Genomic DNA, 22,302 nt, shown 5'->3' on the forward strand with positions numbered 1-22,302 from the left:
AATCTTACCTTGTATTTCGATTTTGGGCCCTGTTATTAAATTGGTCCACATTAAGGTCAAAAGGGTCCAAAATACAACTTGTTTGATTTCTTCAAACATTAAATTCTTGGGGTTCTTTGATAATGAGAAATGATATGTAACCCTATAGTTATTTTGGAAATTATTATTATTATTATTATTATGCTGAATCTAACCATGTTATCTTACCAATGTTATAATTAGATCTTTGAATAAAGTTTACATTGGCACTAATATCGATTTTGTCATCAGCAAATTAAAACATAACTAAATTTGTATTCTTTTCAAACGGGATGTATAAAGATACACCCACGTTCATTTTGATCTATAAAGAGGTTAACTCCTAACTATCCTACTGCCTGTCGATACATTTATTTTTTGGCATTGCACAAGGCATGTCTTCTTTGACTGTGACAGTCCATGACGTTAAAATACTAAATCCCTATGATGTCTTTTAGTTGATTTTAGTCTCTGATGCATGATTTTTTATTATTAATTGTGTTTGGCTTTCAACTAGCTGTCAGTAACTGCGAGTACTCTCAAATCGTATTTTCTTGTTTATTTGACCTGTTGATACTAATTGTAATGCTTTTTTGTTATTTAATGTTTATTTATTCGGTGTTATATCTGGTCTATATACCAGCTTTGATAAGTGTTTGGTATTACTATAAATTTCACTTCTTCGTACTATGAACATCAAAATTATTTATTTCGTAAAAATATTTCCTTTCTCCATTTGAACTGTACACGTATACCTAACAACAAAATTATTTTCATTTACCTGTGTTTAAAGTAATTGCAAATGGCTGATATTTTTGTTCGAGCATATTGTTTTTCTTAAATTGTTTAACATTTCACAGCGGTATAACATGTTACTTTTATTATTCTTCCCTTAGTTTATTTATTTTGTATTTACATTGTATCATAGATCAAATTTATTTGTTCAGTGTATGTTCACTGGTGTTTATATGTCTTTTGATTGAGTTAAGCCATTTCAATTGATATTTTATAGTGTGTTTTTCTATGTTGTGATGTTACACTATTGTTTCAGATAAGGGTGGAGGTTTGGTACCATTAAAACGTTTAAACCCGCTGCAATTGTTTGCACCTGTTTTAAGTCAGGAATATGATGTTCAGTTGATGTCGTTTGTTGATGTGGTTCACAAGTGTTTCTCGTTTCTCGTTTTTTAATATTGATTAGACCGTTGGTTTCCCCGTTTGAATGGTTTTACACTAGTAATTTTTGGGGCCCTTTATAGCTTGCTGTTCGGTGTGAGCCAAGGCTCCGTGTTGAAGACCGTACTTTGACCTATAATGGTTTACTTTTATAAATTTTGACTTGGATGGAGAGTTGTCTCATTGGCACTTCTTATATCTATGTATGTAGATTTGGGATATTGGACAATAATAGGTAAAAGTCCAATTTCAAATTTTTCAGTCCTTGACCACATTCATTCTGGGTCAGAAACCTATGATGTGTCGAATATTTAATCACAATCCAAATTCAGAGCTATATCAAGCTTAAATGTAGTAACCATACTTGCCCCAACTGTTCATGGTTCGGCCTCTGCAGTCGTATGAAGCTGCGCCCCGCGGAGCATTTTATTATATACATAGAAGTGTGCTGTCCAGTAAAGGGTGCAAAGTAACAAACAATAAATAGATCTTTGAATATTGTTTTATTGGTATAAATATTGATTTTGTTATCAGTAAATTAAAATCATACTAAATAGAATTGTTATACACATATGCACTTTGACGGTACTACAATCTGTCGATACCTTTATTTTGGCATTGCACAAGGTCATGTTTTTCTCTGTTGATGACGTCTTTACACTAAATCTATTGGATGTTGGATGTGTACTGATTGATATTTTAGTTTAAGATACATGATATTTTTATTATTTGTTATTGGTTTTGAACTAGCTGTCAGTAACTGCGAGTACTCTCAGATCTGTACTTAGTGCCCTTTTTTTGTTGGGGATGAGGGATGAATAAATACCCTTCCACGTCCGGTCTGTGTTTATGTTTGATGTTTTCCCTCTGTATCGATCTGATGAATTAAGCTTTTTTCGACTGGTTTTTATAGTTTGTTCTTATGTTGTGCTGTTACACCACTGTCCCATGTTAGGGAGAGGGTTGAGAGCTCACAAATATGTTTAACCCCGCCACATTCTTTATGTGCCTGTCCCAAGTCCATAGCCTGTAGTTCTGTGGTTGTCATTGGTTCATGTCTGTCATATTTGGTTTTCGTTTTTCGTTAATTGTTTTGTTATAAATTAGGCCGTTAGTTTTCTCAGTTGAATTGTTTCATATTTTTCATGCTGGGGCCTTATATAGCTGACTAAACAGTATGGGGTTTTCTCATTGTTGAAGGCCGTACGGTTGCCTATAATTGCTTACATCCACTTTATTTGAACTTTGTTGAATAGTTGACTCATTGGCAATCATACCTCATCTCCTTATTTTTATAATGGGTCATATCATATATTTTTATTATTACAAATCACTTATTCCATTTACATAGATATTAATTGACTATTGATCAATTAAATCAAAACTAATCATGTTATACTAGTACTTAAATATAAAAATAAGAAGATTTGGTATGATTACCAATGAGACAACTCTCCACAAGAGACCAGATCATTGCCAAGAATCTGTCCGGTTTAAGGGAGATAACCCAAGTTGAAAACAATTATTTGTATCGACAAGGAAGATAACCCGTCCTCTCCATATGATGTCACTTGCTAATTTGACATATGCGATAAGACGCACAATTAAGGGGTTTAACACACGCTGGTCTGTAAAGATAACTTCAGTGAAAACTAATACCAGACGTTATCGATAAGATAATTTAGAATCATGTTTTCTGTATTTTGGTGCAGTTTGTAAAATTAATTGAAGGCCGGAGTTCCTATTCGATCTTTGTTGAAACCTGGTGTATTAGTCCCAGTTGAAACATTGAAACGGCGCGAGTTGTTTTACCCAAACTGGTAAATGAAAAATGCATATAAATAAAAATAGATATTCTTATTCAAAATGAATTGAGTATCAAACTGACTGAAATGTAATTGGCATTTTTGTTCAACTATTTCACATATAATTGGCCGAAAGCCGCTGTCTTACGGTTCTTTTATATATATATATATATATATATATATACAAGTCTAAATTGAAAACAACGTTCAAACCTATGATTGCGTTGGATAAAAACCGCAATTTTTATACGTGTGCATGCAAAACAAATTTCTTGTTAAAGGGGTCTAAATACAGCACAAACAACATTTTCCAAAAGACCAAAAAAGTGAAAAAGTATATTTTAACAAAACGCATTTGACTAACAGGTCGAACAACAAATGTTCTTAAACCCTGCTGACTGCCATTGGCGATTGCCAAATAAACGGATCACCGATGTAATAAATGGATCTTAATTATAAATTTAATATTAAACAGAAAACAATAAACTTGCGGAAAAGATGGTATACCGCAAACAAAAGGTGCAAAGATTTTTGAACACCATATCCGGATTTCGACAATTAATGTCTCTTCAGTGATGTTAGGAATCGAAACGTTATTTGGAAGGCCATATAATTTACCTCAATTTAGGATAGACTCTTGAATTTTGAAAGAGTCGAAATAGGATGAACGGATCATATAAACCCGAAGGCAAATATAATACAAGCCCAAACGAAAAAATATAAACAAGTCTAAATTGAAAACAACGTTCAAACCTATGATTGCGTTGGATAAAAACCGCAATTTTTATACGTGTGCATGCAAAACAAATTTCTTGTTAAAGGGGTCTAAATACAGCACAAACAACATTTTCCAAAAGACCAAAAAAGTGAAAAAGTATATATATATAAAACTGGTACCTCGAGAATTCAGAATGTCTGTCATTTTTTTTAATTTGAAACATCCATTGACAGTCAGTCATAATTATTGAATTTAACAGTATACATTGAGTGAGGATAACAACACAATTCCTCTAGTTAAATAAGCTGTTGTTGGTTAATGTCTGTTATATTTGTTTTTCGTAAATTGTTTTGTTATAAATTAGGCCGATAGTTTTCTCAATTGAATAGTTTCATGTTGGGGCCTTTTATAGCCGACTATACGGTATGTGTTTTTCTCATTGCTGAAGGCCGTACGGTTTGCCTATAATTGATTACATAAAATTGAGAATGGAAATGGGGAATATGTCAAAGAGACAACAAGCCGACCAAAGAGCAGACAACAGCAGAAGGCCACCAATGGGTCTTCAATTTCCATTTCATTTGAACTTTGATGGATAGTTGTCTTATTTGCAATCATACCACATCTCTTTATCTTTATATGTATGTTGGATGTTTACTGGTAGATAATTTATCTTCAGATCGGTACTTTAGATCTTTTGTCTTCTGTAGATAAGTCAGTTCGTGCCCATCTGACAAGGAAGCCTTTTCCTACTAATTTCAACAGTTTGGTCTTGTGTTGTGCTTTTATACCACTGTCCCAGGTTCAGTGGGATTAAGATAGATTTGAGCACTCACCAACTTGTTTAACACCGCCGCATGCCAAGGTTTCTAGTTCTGTTTTATAAAGTCAGGAACAAATTACTTGTAATTATGTGGTTGTTGTTTCTTGCTGTCTGAAATATTTATTTTCTTGTTGTTATTGTTTTAGCATAAACCAGTCCGTTGGGTTTTTTCCCGTTTTAATTGTTTCGACATTTAACATGAGCTCGGAGATAGTGAGAATGCGTCATTTCAGAAGCAGGTTCTCTCTACGTTATGACAATAAACTTTTATGTCTGAAAACGAAATCTCGGAAATGTCATATTTATTGACCCTTTCCTGTTTTTGACAAAATAATACAAGCTTCCAACATCGTTTCCATCATATATCCACAGGTATATACCCTGAAGCTGACATGTTAATTGTCATACAAGTACCTGTTCAAAGCTAACAATCTTTATCGTTTTGTGAAGAAATTATTGATTTTGTATTTAATATTGTTTCGATTCAATAAATTTAAATTGAGATGAAAAGCTAGTGATAAAAGATTGACAAAGGCAATTAAATAAAAAGTAGTTTTTTGGTTGGGTTTTTTTTCTTCATTTTATACACTTTTCGTTTTGATTATTTTTGTCATCAACAAGTTTCTTTTTGACGGCCAATGTATAATTTAAGTAATGAATGTATTTCAAAACTATTTAATGGGTCTTGAAAGGTGCAAACTTTCCAATTTATTGAGCGCACATATTATTATTCGTGTATTTAGTTTCAAGAAATTAGATAACAGAAACTCGGTTTGATGTAAAATATATTATTAGATTTCGTTTTGACGTATCAAGTGGTCGAATTCGTGGAGTATTCTAAATATTGTTTTTATACACTCTTTAAAGTGCAATGTAATCGAATTGTTCTCCTATATGATTGTGTATTCAAATCGTGTTAAGATTGCCTCAAAAAAGATTATATAGGGATTGTCAAGAAAACGAGCCAGTTGTCTCATTGACAATTATACAACATCTTCTTCTTTTTTAAAAAAAAAATTAAATGTGAATAGAAACCATTTAATGCCATTGAAAAACAATTTGATTGTGTATTGATAAAACATCCAGATGAACAAGCATTTATTTAAAATAATGCGTTTTAGATATTGCATTCTAATGATATATTTATTAATTTATAACAGTTTCATAACATTTGGTTGAGGCAAACTTAAGTTAGAGAACAGAAATGAAAAATTCATCAATTTTTCCATTTGTAAAGGGGCATAACTCTAGAACAGTAAATGTGATGCCACCAGAATTCAAACTTGATCTGTGTTTTGTGCATGGTAATTAGCATTGTGTATAAGTTTCATAACATTTGGTTGAGGCAAACTAAACCAATTTCGGAACATACGAACGGACGTACTTATGTCACATGGAAAATAATCTTTACAAGACGATATTCAATTTTTTTTCTCAGTGGTTTTTTTAGCTGCTTCGATCCCCAGAATCCTTAATGTGTCTTCTCTTTAATGATATAAATTATTTAAAAACAAAATTTGAACTTCTTGCTACAAATTTGGATTTTTTACAATGATGTCAAATGGCTTAATTTTGCCGTTATTCTTACAGGAAAATGTCATTAATTTACTTCAACAGTGAAGCAATTGTAAAAAAAGTGAAGCACTCATACGACGCATTAAAGGAGTAATTGCTCTTCAATGACTACTTTTTCAACATCGGTCCATTTGTTCCTATAATCATAATATCATAGAGTGAAACTGCTATACAAGGAACCTCTAGCCTTTGTTAGTTTTGTGTGTAATTTATATTTTGATTCATTTGTATGTTTCGGAGTTAATAGTGGCGTCCATTTCGCCGAAGACCGTCAGGGTGTGGGATTTCATGCTGTGTTCAAGACCCATTGATGGCCTGGGGCTGTTTTCTGCTCCTTGGTCGGGTTGTTGTCTCTTGGGCACATTCCCCGTTTCCATTCTCTATTCTACTAATAAATCAATATATGACTTTAATTATTAGTTGACTTCGTATATGAATAATAGCCCTTCATTGACGAATTTTTACCCATGTTCATGATGTTGTCCAAATTGATAATAGAAAGATTGAAACAATAAACAGCAAAATAAGATCTTCAAATAAGGTAATATAATCAAAAACATCTGATGAGTTCGTATAGGAGTTATTGCCATAAAAAGACAATTTTCGCGATTTCGGCTAAAATTAGAGTAGAGGGAAACTCTATAAAGCAAGACAATAAGAAGATAAGATAAGATAAGAATTTTATTAATCTAATCAAGAACCCATAAAGGGCATCATTTCACAACAATATCTACTAATATGACATGTCAATTGTCCGAAATTTTCAGTCTACTCATTACAGTAGTTTTTAGATGGTATTGTTTCAACCAATTTTAGTGTATTATACACAACATACATTACATTTTTAAAAAATTACAAAGATAGAATACTACTGTGACAAAAAAAATGACCGCAGCACGAGATCCTCAAATAAATCAATATGATGAAACATTACAGGAGTACTAGATCACAATTTTAACCCCTTTTATCTTTTCAATTATGGTTCAATTTTGCCAAAATCAGCTAAGAAACATTGCTGATGAATTATTAACTTGCAAGTGAATTATTCGACCTTATTAAATCCGTATTCATGTGACCTTCAATATCTCGGATGTCTTACTGCATCCTTTAATTTACATGAAACTATATTTCATAATATTGAATTATTTAGTAAAATTTTTGTAGCATTCCTGGATAGCAGGAAATCATTTGATACGGTGTGGAGGCTAGGTTTAATGTACAAACTGTTTAAACTTGGTGTAAATGGCAAGCTATGGTTAATAATTAATGACTGCCATTATAATACGAAAAGTGCAGTTGTTGTCAATCAATGTCAATCAGATTTTTTCTCTGTATTAGAAGGTGTACGACAAGGAGGTGTGTTCTCAGGTTTATTGTATTTAGTATTTATAAATGATTTAATTTGTGATCTGGAAAAATTTAATCCAAATACAGGTATTTTCAATATCAATTGTTGTGCACCAGCTCTTGCAGATGACATATCATGTATTGCCACATCTCCAGTATCCTTACAACGTATGCTTAATGTGTGTAACCAATATTCAAAGAAATGGCGTTTTCGTTTCAATGCAAATAAGTCGTGTATTATTCAATTTTCTGTAAATACAAGAGAGATCAATGTCAATTTTCCATGGTTAATTGGTAATGAACGTATCTCGATAGCAAATAACTATCTGCACTTAGGTATAGAACTAAACTCTCGATTTAAATCAAATCAAAGAACTGAAAGTTCAAGCAGAAAAGGCAGAAACGCATACTTTGCGTTGAATGGTATAAAGACAAACGCAACGAATCCGTGTGTATTACTCAAACTATATATAAAACTGTGATACTACCCAGTGTTTTATACGGGTGTGAGATGTGGAATAACATGAAATCTTATGACAAAGCTACTTTAAACCGGTTTCAACATTTTATAGTGAATAGATATAAGAAGATGTGGTAAGAGTGCAATTGAGACAACTCTCCATCCAAGTCAAAATTTATAAAAGTAAACCATTATAGGTCACAGTACGGTCTTCAACACGGAGCCTTGGCTCACACCGAACAGTAAGCTATAAAGGGCCCCAAAAAATTACTAGTGTAAAACCATTCAAACGGGAAACATATTCTCAACTTGAAAACGTCGACTCGATCTGATATGTGCGAAAGTATTCTTGGTATTCATCCAATAACAGGATATATTGACAAAAGAAAACTCATATTCCTACAAAAACTGTGTATCTTAGACATTTCCTCTCTTTCTAAGAGAATATTTCTCACCAGATTGTTTACTTTCTTTGTAGACTCTCAAAGGAAACACTACGGATTTATTCCTGATTTCGTTGACATTTTAAAACAGTATGGACTTATTAGTTACCTTCTTGACTATATTGAAGAGGGAACATTCCCATCAAAACAAATTTGGAAGTCTATCGTTTATAGCGCAGTTGATAGTATACAGTTAAACAATTGGTTAAACCGTGTTAATTCTGATGACAATTTCACACGTTTCAGGAATATTCACACGTCAGTGACTATTACGGAATTTTGGAAACACTCAAATTCTTTTAAGGAGATTAAAAATTCCCTTTTAATCACTAAATTACTAACTAAAATACCAAATACAACAAGTAATACATGCGATATATGTACAATGAATTTTAAAGATGTTTATGTACACGCGTGTTGTAATTGCCCAAGTACTAATGCGCAGCGCGAAGTCTGGTGGGACATTTTAGTTGACAATTTTCCAGTGCAGCTTTACTGTGAATTAAGCATGTATGACGACGAAATCCTGTTTCAAATGTTACTCGGTCGAAAACCACTGACAATTTTTCAAACAAAGATGAATCGGTTCAGTATCTCAAGCTGTGTCATGCACATGTTATCCAGCGTGTAGCAGAATATAGTCGATCTCTTAGACAGTGTTATTAGATGTGCCAATACATGATGTGTCACTGCATCAGTATTTATAAATATTGCTTGTATAAACAGTCATTTATCTTTTGTGTATTTACTTTATATTTTGCTCTTATACTAATATTTTGTGTGTAATTATGACGTTTACTTATATTCATTAATTATATGTTCATTGAATCTCATTTATGAGGAATTAAAGATATGAATGAATGAATGTTTATATCGGGTTATATGGTCACCTCCATGGTTAATTAGATGGCGTCTAGAATAAAATACACACGAAGCGGTGATACATATTACAGAATACATGCATCGTAAATTGTTTATTTTATACTTTTTATAATTTGGATACAAGTTTTAGTATGTTATAAATCAAATATAAAAATTTGAGTCAGATCGGTGAACATGAATTTGACAGCTAATGCACCTTTAATCTAATAATTATAAAGGGTATATATATATATATAGACAGAAACTCTGTCCAGCAAAAATTATCAGTCAGAGTAGATTTTGGGCCACACAATTTCCATTCAATACAAACATTCTCGTTGCATTGTACCAATTGCCAGTTGAGCGACACAGGCTTTTTGCATGGAGTGTCTATAGTTATAAATGTGTACGGTATGCGGAACGCAGAAGCTGTCATATGATTATTCAGATGGAACGCTGACCAGCGGCTGTCTTTTGCTTGAAGTTTTCTATCTATAATAATTGTATTAGATCAATCCAATTAAAGGTCCATTGAGGGGATGATAACAAAGATGACAAATTTTGTCATAAAATCCCATGTAGCAAAATGTACGCAGCCAGACAAAATTTAGAGCGTTTAGTGAAGGAAAATAGCCCTTTATAAAAGTACTTTAGTAAAATAATATAAATGGTATAATATGAAATTGGAAAAGAGCATACTTTCTGTTTGTGGTAGAGAAAAACTACGGCGAATATTACTATACACGCCACAAAACACCGTGGCATAATTGATTTCTTATTAGTTGCTTAACGTCCAGTGGCAAATAGTTCATCCATGTTCAGGACAAGAACAAATTAATAATAAGTGCAATAGATAGGTGCTGTAATAGAGGCCATCCGGGATGAAGGTCGGGATAATTTGGACTGCCACTGGAAAATTAGGGTATGCCATTTTACCTTGCAACAGGCAACCTAGCTATGGCCTCCCTCAAAGAGTTGTTACGAGGATTCTTAACGTGCAAAAAACGTGGCACTCTCTTTACACGAGGCTTCGGATTAAACGTCCCCATTCTGATCGCACGTGAATGCGAACTAGTACATCCAGCCTATCCAAACGGACGCCCCACTTTGGCAAGGGTTTTACTGCCGGTCGGAAGAAAACCTAAATGAACATAATTTTATTCCCTAGTTACACTTGGGGCTAAACACCATGGCTCGGTGCTAAACTAGACACGCTGCATGGTTATTAGCGGACATATTAAAATGAATAAATATGGTAGGTATAATGTTATAAAAATTTTCTTATATTGATACAGCAAGAAAATTAGATTGGTTACATCTCGATCATGGTTCTTTTAATCTCCACTGTAAATACTCTGGCCTGAAGAGCTTAACCTCTAACTATATAAGCCTAATTATGGATTTCACAGCCATTTTTTCAACGTAAGTACTAGTAATCCTAAAGACATATACAGTACCATATACTATATATTATCAGAAGTCCATTTCTAGGGGAAGTATATACATGCCGGCTGTATATAGTTGAGCGACTGACCACACTGAGTCTAGGCCGTTATCAGTGAAAAACTCTCTATGTGATCTTCCCAAATCTCGTTTTTCAACTAAGAAATCATGGGTAGAAATATTATCATAAAACAGATAGTTATATAAGCTATCTGTTTTATGATAGTTGATTGTTGCCATAGTATGACAAGCATTTCAGTTTGTCATTTTCACGGGGGGGGGGGGGGGGGTGGTGTCTCAACATGGAATTTTGGCTACAGTTGTGCAGCTGGGATTTAAAAAACACCCCCCCCCCCCCCCATTCATATATTGAATAATTGTGAAATCCCTACCTATACAAATATTTCACCGCGAAATCATAACCCATTCATATATTTATCAGCCTAAATAGTACGTAAATATATCACAATTGGTCAATTACTACCTATTGATATATTTCCTCGGTAAAATTGCACCCCATTGATATATTTGACGTATCAAAAAAGGGACCCATTCCAGCGGTACATATATGTATATACCTTCATATAGGAAGAGACCCCCCCCCCCCCTTGGTCATTTTATTCTACTCAGTAGAAGAGACCCAGTCTACTCAGTTTGGTCTGGTTCTATTATACAGGTATACTAGTCCAAGCCGGGTTTGGTGAATTTCTTTACTTGAAATAAAATGACAAATAAACGCTTAATTATTATAGATAATGCAAACAATCTTATTTCATAGCAACCTTTGCCTATTAAAATACGTGTGTATCTCTCGCTCTTACGTTAGTAATTTAACTTCAAAACATTTGTCTCTGATTAAATCAAACTTTTTATTAGCAAGAAAATACCCCAACATTCTTTTCTGATTTTTTGTAAAGAGTTTAAGTAAATCAAATTGGTGCGAGTTGGCATATTATAAAAGGTTCTGATGGTTTTATAGTTCAAGTAAACTTTTTAGTACGTTAGTATCTTTCTTTTTCGGTTCTAAGCTGCAAGACGGAAGTTTGCGCAAGATCAACTTCCGGGGAAACAAAAAGTAGCGTGAAAATCTTGCGTTTAAAAAATCGACGTTTGAAATGTCAAGTCGTAGACGACACGACTCCTACAGTGACGAGGAAGATGGTGAGTAATATAGCTTTCCATCAGTAGTTGTCTTTAAGCGCACGATATACAACTTGAAACAAATAAGGCCAAAAAATGTGAGAGCAGAGCGGTTTGTATTTATTTTCAAAATTATCCAGATATGCTTCACATAAAGAACGGGTTATGGTGCAAATGGAAATTTATTTATCAATAATGTCAAGAATTCGGAAAATTGTAATCTGCACTCCTAGAATAAATACTGTGAATTCAACAGTGCACCTATCTGGTTGTATGTATGTATGTACTGGTAAATGCATCCGTTATCCGAAGAATCCCTCGAAAGCTGCGAGGGTACAGTGGCATCCATGTACACTCCCTATCAGGATTAATGGAGATGTGTCACTAACGTATATTTATACTACAATTATTTTTACAAGGACGATCAATCCCCACCCAACACAAAGGGAGTGCTAGGACACCGGGAAGTCTGTTATTATGGTGGAGGAAACCGAAGTACTTGGAGAGAACCACCATGCCACTCGGCTGAAACAGACAAACCAGGGAGATATCAGAAGATTGATCTCCAGGTCAAAGTAGGGGACAACTTTGACCAACCGAGGCCCCCAAAGTACCCATTCTAGTTTAAACTCCGGTCTGGGTACCAGAGATGAGTGTGAGAGGGTGGAAATTACGCTTCTGATGTACTGATATTTTTAGCACCCCGTCGGAGTAAGAATGTACAAATGTAGTGCCTACTAGTAGTAGGTCTAAATAAAGCTGATTGTAACTTTTGTTCAAATAATGGTTTATAGCTGTTTACTTTAAACAATTATATCAGAATTTTCTTACTTTACAGGTCCCTGTCCTTTTTATACGACTGCAAACAAATTTTGCGGTCGTATATTGGTATGACGTAAGCGTCGTCGTCCTCATCCGGCGTCGGCGTCGTCCAAAGACACATTAGTTTTCGCACTCTAACTTTAGTTTAAGTGAATGGATCTCTATGAGATTTTACCATAAGGTTCAATACCACAAAAGGAAGGTTGGGATGAATTTTGGGGGTTATGGTTCCAACAGTTAAGGAATTAGGGGCCAAAAATAAGCATTTTTGTAACTTCGAGACATAACTTGTGTGTTAGTGTATAGATCTCTCTGTACCACAAGGTTCCATATCACAAAGGGAATGCTGGGATTGATTTTGGGCGTAATTGCCTCAAAACATTTAGGAATAAGGGGCCAAAAAGTGTCCAAAAATAAGCATTTTCTAGTTTCCAGAGAATAACTTGTGTTCAAGTGTATGGATCTCTCTGAAATTGTACTGCAAGGTACCATACCACAAAGGGAAGGCTGGGATTGATTTTGGGTGTAATTTCCTCAAAATTTTAGGAATTAGGGGTCAAAAAGGGGCAAAAAACAAGCATTTTTCTAGTTTCCAGACAATAACTTGTGTGTAAGTGTATGGATCTTTATGAAATTGTGCTACAAGGTTCCATATCACAAAGGGAAAGCTTGGTTTGAGTTTGGGGGTAATTGCCCTAAACATTTAGGAATTTGAGGCCAAAAAGGGACAAAAAAAAACAAGCATTTTTCTAGTTTCCAGACAATAACTTGTGTTCATGTGTATGGATCTCTCTGAAATTGTACTACAAGGTACCATACCACAAAGAGAAGGCTAGGATTGAGTTTGGGGACGATGAATCAGAAGGGGTTTCAAAAAATTTGGGAGGGGGATTTATTTTCCCCTTTTTTTTCTTTAAAATTTTCCATTTTAAATTGGTTATTTCTGATTTATATATAAAAGCAAATAATAATGATATGGTTTGAATAGGTAAATTAAAAAATTTAAAGTTCTTAGACCACATTAATTCTGTGTCAGAAACCTATGCTGTGTCAAATATTTAATCACAATCCAAATTCAATGCTGTATCAAGCTTGAATGTTGTGTCCATTCTTGCCCCAACTGTTCAGGGTTCGACCTCTGTGGTGGTATCAAGCTGTGCCCAGGGGAGCATTTTATTATACTTTTGGTTAGGGTTCAGTTCACAGAGTTAAGTTAGTACCTGTTGAAGTATTGCTCCTTATTAGTTGGGACAGGTACCACGATATCCTCCCAAACTTCCAATACTGATTAAAAATCCAAGAACTGATAGATTATGGCATTTTCTTAACGTATTTCCCTCCAACGTGTGAGCACACACAGCCACGCTTTTCTTCTAAAGTTGTGTAAGAACCTTCTTGCAGATAAAAATTTGTCTACCATGAATAGACATGATAACAATTTTTACAATCCTGACATACAGACAGAGGAATACAACTAATAATAATAATAATGAAAATTTATAAAGTACCCTATATAAAAAATAAAAATTACTCTACATGCTCTAAGGCGCTGTACATGCAGCAGGGTAATTAAAACAAATCAAAGAGAAAAACACAAAACATACACTGTATCAGATGCAAATACTAAATAAAAAATACATAAAAAAAAGGTCTATACAGAAATACATGTTAAAACAAAATTATAAAATTTAGCAATCTTTCTAAAATCATGCGAAACAGACAAAAACGCTAAAAAAAGGAATACACAATGTTGCATTAAAAGAAGATACAAAACAAGTAAAAACCTGTAAAAGAAAAAAGAAAAATCTAAGTAAAAGCAATGCGATAAAAATGAGTTTGAAGTTGATGACACATCTCTTGTTTTAGATGGTAAAGAAGAATCTGAATGAAGCATTAAATGAATTAGATTGGTTTGGAAATATATCTGGTTTACATATTAATTTTTCTAAAACACAGGTTATTTGGATAGGAAATAAAAAGTATAGTAATGAGGTGTTATGCCAAAATAGAAAGCTTTCATGGGGAGAAACATATTTTAAGCTATTGTATTTATAAGCTTTGGTGTTAATCTTGATAGAATTGTAAAAATTAATTATGATGAAAAAAATATTAATTGTACAAATAATATGTGTAATTAAACAGTGGTCAAAACGAAATCTTACTGTTATTGGTAGAATTACTGTGGTGAAGACATTGATATTGCCTATTTTTATACGACCGCAAAAATTAAAAATTTTTTGGTCGTATATTGGTATGACGTTGGCGTCGTCGTCGTCGTCGTCGTCGTCGTCGTCGTCGTCGTCGTCGTCGTCGTCCGGCGTCGTCCGAAGACACATTGGTTTTCGCACTCTAACTTTAGTTTAAGTGAATGGATCTCCATGAAATTTCACCATAAGGTTCAATACCACGAAAGGAAGGTTGGGATTGATTTTGGGGGTTATGGTACCAACAGTTAAGGAATTAGGGGCCAAAAAGGGGCCAGAAATAAGCATTTTTGTAACTTTCAGACAATAACTTGTGTGTAAGTGTATGGATCTCTCTGACATTGTACCACAAGGTTCCATATCACAAAGGGAAGGCTGTAATTGATTTTGGGGGTAATTGCCTCAAAATTTTAGGAATTAGGGGCCAAAAAGGGGCAAAAAACAAGCATTTTTCTAGTTTCAGGACAATAACTTGTGTGTAAGTGTTTGGATATTTCTGAAATTGTACTACAAGGTTCCATATCACAAAGGGAAAGCTGGAATTGAGTTTGGGGGTAATTCCCCGAAACGTTTAGGAATTGGGGGCCAAAAAGGGGCCAAAAATAAGCATTTTTCTAGTTTCCAGACAATAACTTGTGTTCAAGTGTATGGATCTCTCTGAAATTGTACTGCAAGGTACCATACCACAAAGGGAAGGCTGGGATTGAGTTTGGGGGTGATGAATCATGAGGGGGTTCAAAAAATTTGGGGGGGGGGATTTTTTTTTTTTTTCTTTTTTCTTTTTTTCCTTTTTTTTCTTTTAAAATTTTCCATTTTAAGTTGGTTATTTCTGATTTATATTTAAAAGCAAATAATAATGATATGGTAGGAGATACACACCAAACAGGATGTGTAAATTATTATATAATAAGTATTGTGCAATAGCAAGAAATTTTCAATTGCACAGTATTGCACAATAGCAAGAAATCTTCAATTGCACAGTATTGCGCAATAGCAAGAAATCTTCAATTGCAAAGTATTGCGCAATAGCAAGAAATATCCAATAGCACAATATTGCGCAATAGCAAGAAATTGTCAATTGTACAGTATTGCGCAATAGCAAGAAATATTCAATTGCACAGTATTGTGCAAAAGAAGATACTTCGTATAAATTGCTTATTTCTTGATCAATTTCAATGGGGATTTATTCTTGAATTCTTGGGGTTCTTTAATATGCTGAATCTAACCGTGTATTAAGTTTTTGGATTTTGGGGCCCGTTTTTAAATTGGTCCACATTGAGGTCCAAAGGGTCCAAAATTTAACTTTGTTTGATTTCATCAAAAATTGAATTATTGGGGTTCTTTGATATGCCGAATCTAACCGTGTATTTAGATTTTTAATTTTGGGTCCCGTTTTTTAAATTGGTCTACATTAAGGTCCAAAGGGTCCAAAATTAAACTTAGTTTGATTTTAACAAAAATTGAATTCTTGGGGTTCTTTGATATGCTGAATCTAAACATGTGTTTAGATTTTTGATTATGGGCCCAGTTTTCAAGTTGGTCCAAGTTGGGGTCCAAAATTAAACTTTGTTTGATTTCAACAAAAATTGAATATATGGGGTTCTTTGATATGCTGAATCTAAACATGTATTTAGATTTTAGATTTTTGGCCCAGTTTACAAGTTGGTCCAAATTGGGGTCCAAAATTAAACTTTGTTTGATTTCAACAAAAATTGAATATATGGGGTTCTTTGATATGCTGAATCTTACCATGTATTTAGATTTTTTATTTGTGGGCCCGCTATCAAATTGGTTCATATTGAGGTCAAAAGGGTCCAAAATTAAACTTTGTTTGATTTCATCAAAAATTGAATTATTGGGGTTCTTTGATATGCCAAATCTAACCGTGTATTTAGATTTTAAATTTTGGGTCCTGTTTTTTAAATTGGTCTACATTGAGGTCCAAAGGGTCCAAAATTAAACTTAGTTTGATTTTAACAAAAATTGAATTTTTGGGGTTCTTTGATATGCTGAATCTAAACATGTGTTTAGATTTTTGATTATGGGACCAGTTTTCAAGTTGGTCCAAGTTGGGGTCCAAAATAAAACTTTGTTTGATTTCAACAAAAATTGAATATATGGGGTTCTTTGATATGCTGAATCTAAACATGTATTTAGATTTTAGATTTTTGGCCCAGTTTTCAAGTTGGTCCAAATTGGGGTCCAAAATTAAACTTTGTTTAATTTCAACAAAAATTGAATATATGGGGTTCTTTGATATGCTGAATCTTACCATGTATTTAGATTTTTTATTTGTGGGCCCGCTATCAAATTGGTTCATATTGAGGTCAAAAGGGTCCAAAATTAAACTTTGTTTGATTTCATCAAAAATTGAATAATTGGGGTTCTTTGATATGCCAAATCTAACCGTGTTTTTAGATTTTTAATTTTGGGTCCCGTTTTTTAAATTTGTCTACATTAAGGTCCAAAGGGTCCAAAATTAAACTTAGTTTGATTTTAACAAAAATTGAGTTCTTCAGGTACTTTGATATGCTGAATCTAAACATGTGTTTAGATTTTTGATTATGGGACCAGTTTTCAAGTTTGTCCAAGTTGGGGTCCAAAATAAAACTTTGTTTGATTTCAACAAAAATTTAATATATGGGGTTCTTTGATATGCTGAATCTAACCATGTATTTTGATTTTGGACATTGGACCATAATCGGTAAATTAAAAAAATTGAAGTTCTTAGACCACATTCTTTCTGTGTCAGAAACCTATGCTGTGTCAAATATTTAATCACAATCCAAATTCAGAGCTGTATCAAGCTTGAATGTTGTGTCCATACTTGCCCCAACTGTTCAGGGTTCGACCTCTGCGGTCGTATCAAGCTGCGCCCAGCGAAGCATTTTATTAAACATTTGTTTATATCCTTACCAAATCCAGGTGATGATATTTTAAAAAAAGTTATTGAACTTATGTACAATGTTATATGGAGTTCACCAATAAATAGAATAAAGAGAGATGTTTTACAAAATGGTATTGACGATGGTGGACTCAAAATGATAAATCTTAGTGCATTTATTTTAGCATGTTTAGTACTGAAGTGTACATGGATAAGGAAATTATTTAAAACAGACAACAAATGGCAGAATGTTTTTTTGTCCAATGTACATGTAGAAATTGAAAAAAATTATGGTTGTGAAAGTGTATATATACAAAGATAACAAGAAAATATAAAAAATAGATTTTGGAAAGATGTTCTGAAAGCATGGCAACTTCTCAGAGAAAAAGATGGAATGCTTTCCTTCTAGTCCAATTTGGCTTAACAATAACATAAAGGTAGAAAATAAACCTATTTTTTATAAAGATTGGTTTGAAAATGGTATAAGATTTGTAAATGATTTTGTAAGTGAAGATGTGAATTTCATTAGATATAATAGTATTATATCTGCTGTACATCAAGCATCAAAATCATTTGTTGGAAAAAAATTACAAGTTGGAACTTACCTTTTATTCCATCCGCTATGAAATGACTTGTTAAAAGTTCAAAAGGATCTAGAGAGATGTATACAGTTTTAAATAAAAATAAAAGTGTTCCCACTAATCAGTTAAGATGGACTGAAAATTTTGGCTTTGATAAAAATCATTGGAAAAGAATTTATATAAACTGCCATTTGTTGTCACAAAAAATACCAAGCTACAGTGGCTGTAGTATCAAATCTCAGCTACAAACAAATTTCTTCATAAAATTAACATTTATGATAATCCAAATTGTACATTTTGTAAAAGAGAAATTGAAACATTAGAACATTTATTTTGGGATTGTGGACATACATAGATATTATTAGAACAGATTGAAAATTGGTTTCTGACCAATGAAATTAGTGTACTTTTTACAAAAGAAGTTTTTTTGTCTGGAAACATTGAAAAAATATCAAAAGGCAATGCAGAAAATACTCTTTTTATTATCATAAAACAATATATTTATAATACCAGATGTTTAAAAAAAAAAACTATCAATGTACTCAGTAAAAGAGAAGATGAAATATTTGTGTGCAATTGATAAAAATATTGCTATGAAAACAAAAGTGAATATCAGTTTCAAAGAGAATGGAATATTTTTGATAAATTACTTAGTTAAAGTATATATTTCTACTGATGTGAATGAAAATGCAGGATTTACTTTGCTGAATTATAAGTCAATGTCCAGATGAATTTGTATCGTAAACTCACCACACTTCTCTCTCTGGTGTTCAGACTGTCTTACTCTCTATCTTATACATATATTTAGAAGAAAAAAAAAGAAAGGTGTATTGACTAGATAATATTAATAGATTTATATATTATATATTGCTATTATATTTGTGTATGTTATATGCTGTAAATTGGAAGTTATAAATAAAAAAAATAAAAAAAAAAAATATTCAAAAATTCTTATTTTGTGAAATTTGACACGAAAAAAATGAGTGTTCCCGATTTCGAACATTTCCTAAGGGAGACAATCATGATCAGCCAATCAAAGTCTGTGTTTCTCATGATCACATAAATAAGCCAATCAAAATCGTATTTTCTCCTGATTATTGGGCATTGCAAACATGCTAAATTTTGAACTTGTTTGGAACATTTAAGTTGTATTCCTCTGTCTGTATGTCAGAATTGTAAAATTCTTGATCATGGCAGATGAATTTTCATCCGCAAGAAGGTTTTTACACAGCCTAAGAAGAAAAGCATAGCTGATTGACAAAATTCAAAGACGCAGTACTACCATAAACATCTTCTTTTTTTCTTCGGTTATACAACAAAACTTCAGGATACTGAAGATTACTTGTTGTTGCGCATGTTATAGCTCTTTTATGATGATTTTTACCAATTTTGTGAGTTTTTGCCTTATATCTTGAACTATAATAGATAGATAGAAACTTTATAAAACAAAAATGATCTGCAAGACAAGATCTACAAATAAGCCATTATGACTGAAATCTTTAGTGGAATCATTATTGGAGTTATTTCCCTTTAAAGATGTTTTTTTAAACATTTTGGAATTTTTGCCAATTATCTTGAAAAGTGTAATAGATACAAATGTAGAAAGAAACTTTGAAAAGCAAAAATGATCAGCAGGACAAGATCTACAAACATCTCAACATGACTGAAATTTTCAGTTAACTCTTGATAGAGTTATTGTCCTTTCACGATGATTTTTACCTAAAAAAAATGGCTATTGTTGAAGATGCAGGTGGTCAACACAGGCTCTTTAGAGCCTCTAGTTATCCTATATGATAAAGTTCTAGCACAAAAGTAATTAATCAAATTGACCATGTAATTGCACGGTGAATTACATTAATAGTCAATGTAATTGTACTGTGAATAACATTTCAAAATCAGTGCAATTGTAATGAAACAGATGCCTTTAATTACATTTAAATCATTTCACTTGGAATGTAATTGATGGGAGGAAATAGACATTATCTTTTGGTTCTTTTGATTAGTATTCTGATAGTGATTAGGTGCATGTGTGCATCTGATAATTATTTTTAGTAGACATCTTGTGGATTCTTCCATATATACCAAAGGCAAAATGATATATTTTCCTTTGCCTTTAAAGAACTAACTTGCTAAGAATTCTTCTTAACTGTAACAAGACATGTATTTCTAAGTGCAAAATAATGAATTGGTAAGCAATGTAGATAACTGAAAAATGAGTTCAGAAAAGCTATGAAAACCTATATTTTTGGGACAAAAAAATTGCTTGATAATTTTCTTACTGAAAATTAGCTTTCTGAAGTCTGTATCTCTACTTTTGTCGTCTATGGGTTAAAACAGCTGAACTTTGCAATCTGCAGGTGTAAATAGTACTTTACAAGTTAAGAGGTCAGACATTTGTTTTTGTATAAGAAATAAAGTTAAATGATTTTATGTTTAGGTCCTTCATCAGCAAGAAAGAGAAGAAGAGTATCAGAGAATGTTGACATTGAAGACAGACTTGAATCACTCATAACTAGAGTAGGAGAAAAGGTAAACAAGAATAAAACAAACAGCACAACTTAAATCTATTGAACAGTAGAATAGTAGAAAATAATAATTTTGATTGAGAAATAATTTTTTTCATGTCATGTCATATGCTCATTTTAACATGGGTAGGCATTATATTTGTAAATATCTTTCCATTGAGCATTATTCTAAGTTGGTTTGTTCTCCTGAAACTAATGCAGTGGAGTTGAGTCATGGAGATGTTTATACAAGAAATGAATACATCTTTATTATTAAGAGCATTATGCATTATCATGATGAACATCAATTAGATTTAGACAAACAAACATCCATTCATGAAGGGATCACAAAATGAATATAATTCCTGGATTTTGCAATGATTTTACCGGTGATCAGTTGCTGTCTGCTGAGAAAAAAAACCACCAAATTTTGACCGACTTATACGAGGGTCAAGACTGAATCCTTAGATTTTGAAGCTGAACAGGGTATCCGACTTATAGTCAGATCGACTATTACTCGAGTACCAATGGTAAATCATAGGATGAGTTAACCATAACTACCATCATTGCATGACCATAAACATTGAACAGTATAATCATGATAATAGGCCACACCAACATTCCACTCATACAAAATCAGTTGTACAATCAAAGACAAAAACAACCAACAACACATGGTCCAGGTAGTCATGATAATAGGCCACACCAACATCCGACTCCTACAAAAATAAGTTATACAATCAAAGACAAACCCAACAACACATGGTCCAGGTAGTCATGATAATAGGCCACACCAACATCTCACTCATCCAAAAATAAGTTATACAATCAAAGACAAACCCAACAACACATGGTCCAGGTAATCATGATAATAGGCCACACCAACATCCCACTCATCCAAATATCAGTTATACAATCAAAGACAAACCCAACAACACATGGTCCAGGTAATCATGATAATAGGCCACACCAACATCCCACTCATCCAAAAATCAGTTATACAATCAAAGACAAACCCAACAACACATGGTCCAGGTAATCATGATAATAGGCCACACCAACATCCCACTCATCCAAAAATCAGTTATACAATCAAAGACAAACCCAACAACACATGGTCCAGGTAATCATGATAATAGGCCACACCAACATCTCACTCATCCAAAAATAAGTTATACAATCAAAGACAAACCCAACAACACATGGTCCAGGTAATCATGCTAATAGGCCACACTAACATCCCATTCATCCAAAAATCAGTTATACAATCAAAGACAAACCCAACAACACATGGTCCAGGTAGTCATGATAATAGGCCACACTAACATCCCACTCATCCAAAAATCAGTTATACAATCAAAGACAAACCCAACAACACATGGTCCAGGTAATCATGATCATAGGCCACACTAACATCCCACTCATCCAAAAATCAGTTATACAATCAAAGACAAACCCAACAACACATGGTCCAGGTAGTCATGATAATAGGCCACAC

General features: G+C 33.1%; 1 protein-coding gene across 1 annotated transcript in view; it reads left to right on the top strand.

The window, feature by feature from the left end:
- Positions 1 to 11,711: 11,711 nt before the first annotated feature.
- Positions 11,712 to 22,302, top strand: part of LOC127732902 (nuclear cap-binding protein subunit 1-like) — a 48,595-nt gene continuing 38,004 nt past the window's right edge. The window contains exons 1-2 of the mRNA XM_052242109.1: positions 11,712 to 11,830; positions 20,738 to 20,829. Of these exons, the coding sequence (XP_052098069.1) occupies positions 11,785 to 11,830; positions 20,738 to 20,829 (138 nt within the window). The 5' untranslated portion in view covers positions 11,712 to 11,784. The remainder of the gene's footprint in view (positions 11,831 to 20,737; positions 20,830 to 22,302) is intronic.

Source organism: Mytilus californianus, unplaced genomic scaffold, assembly GCF_021869535.1.
Source record: "Mytilus californianus isolate M0D057914Y unplaced genomic scaffold, xbMytCali1.0.p SCAF_3, whole genome shotgun sequence".
Lineage (NCBI taxonomy): Eukaryota > Metazoa > Mollusca > Bivalvia > Mytilida > Mytilidae > Mytilus > Mytilus californianus.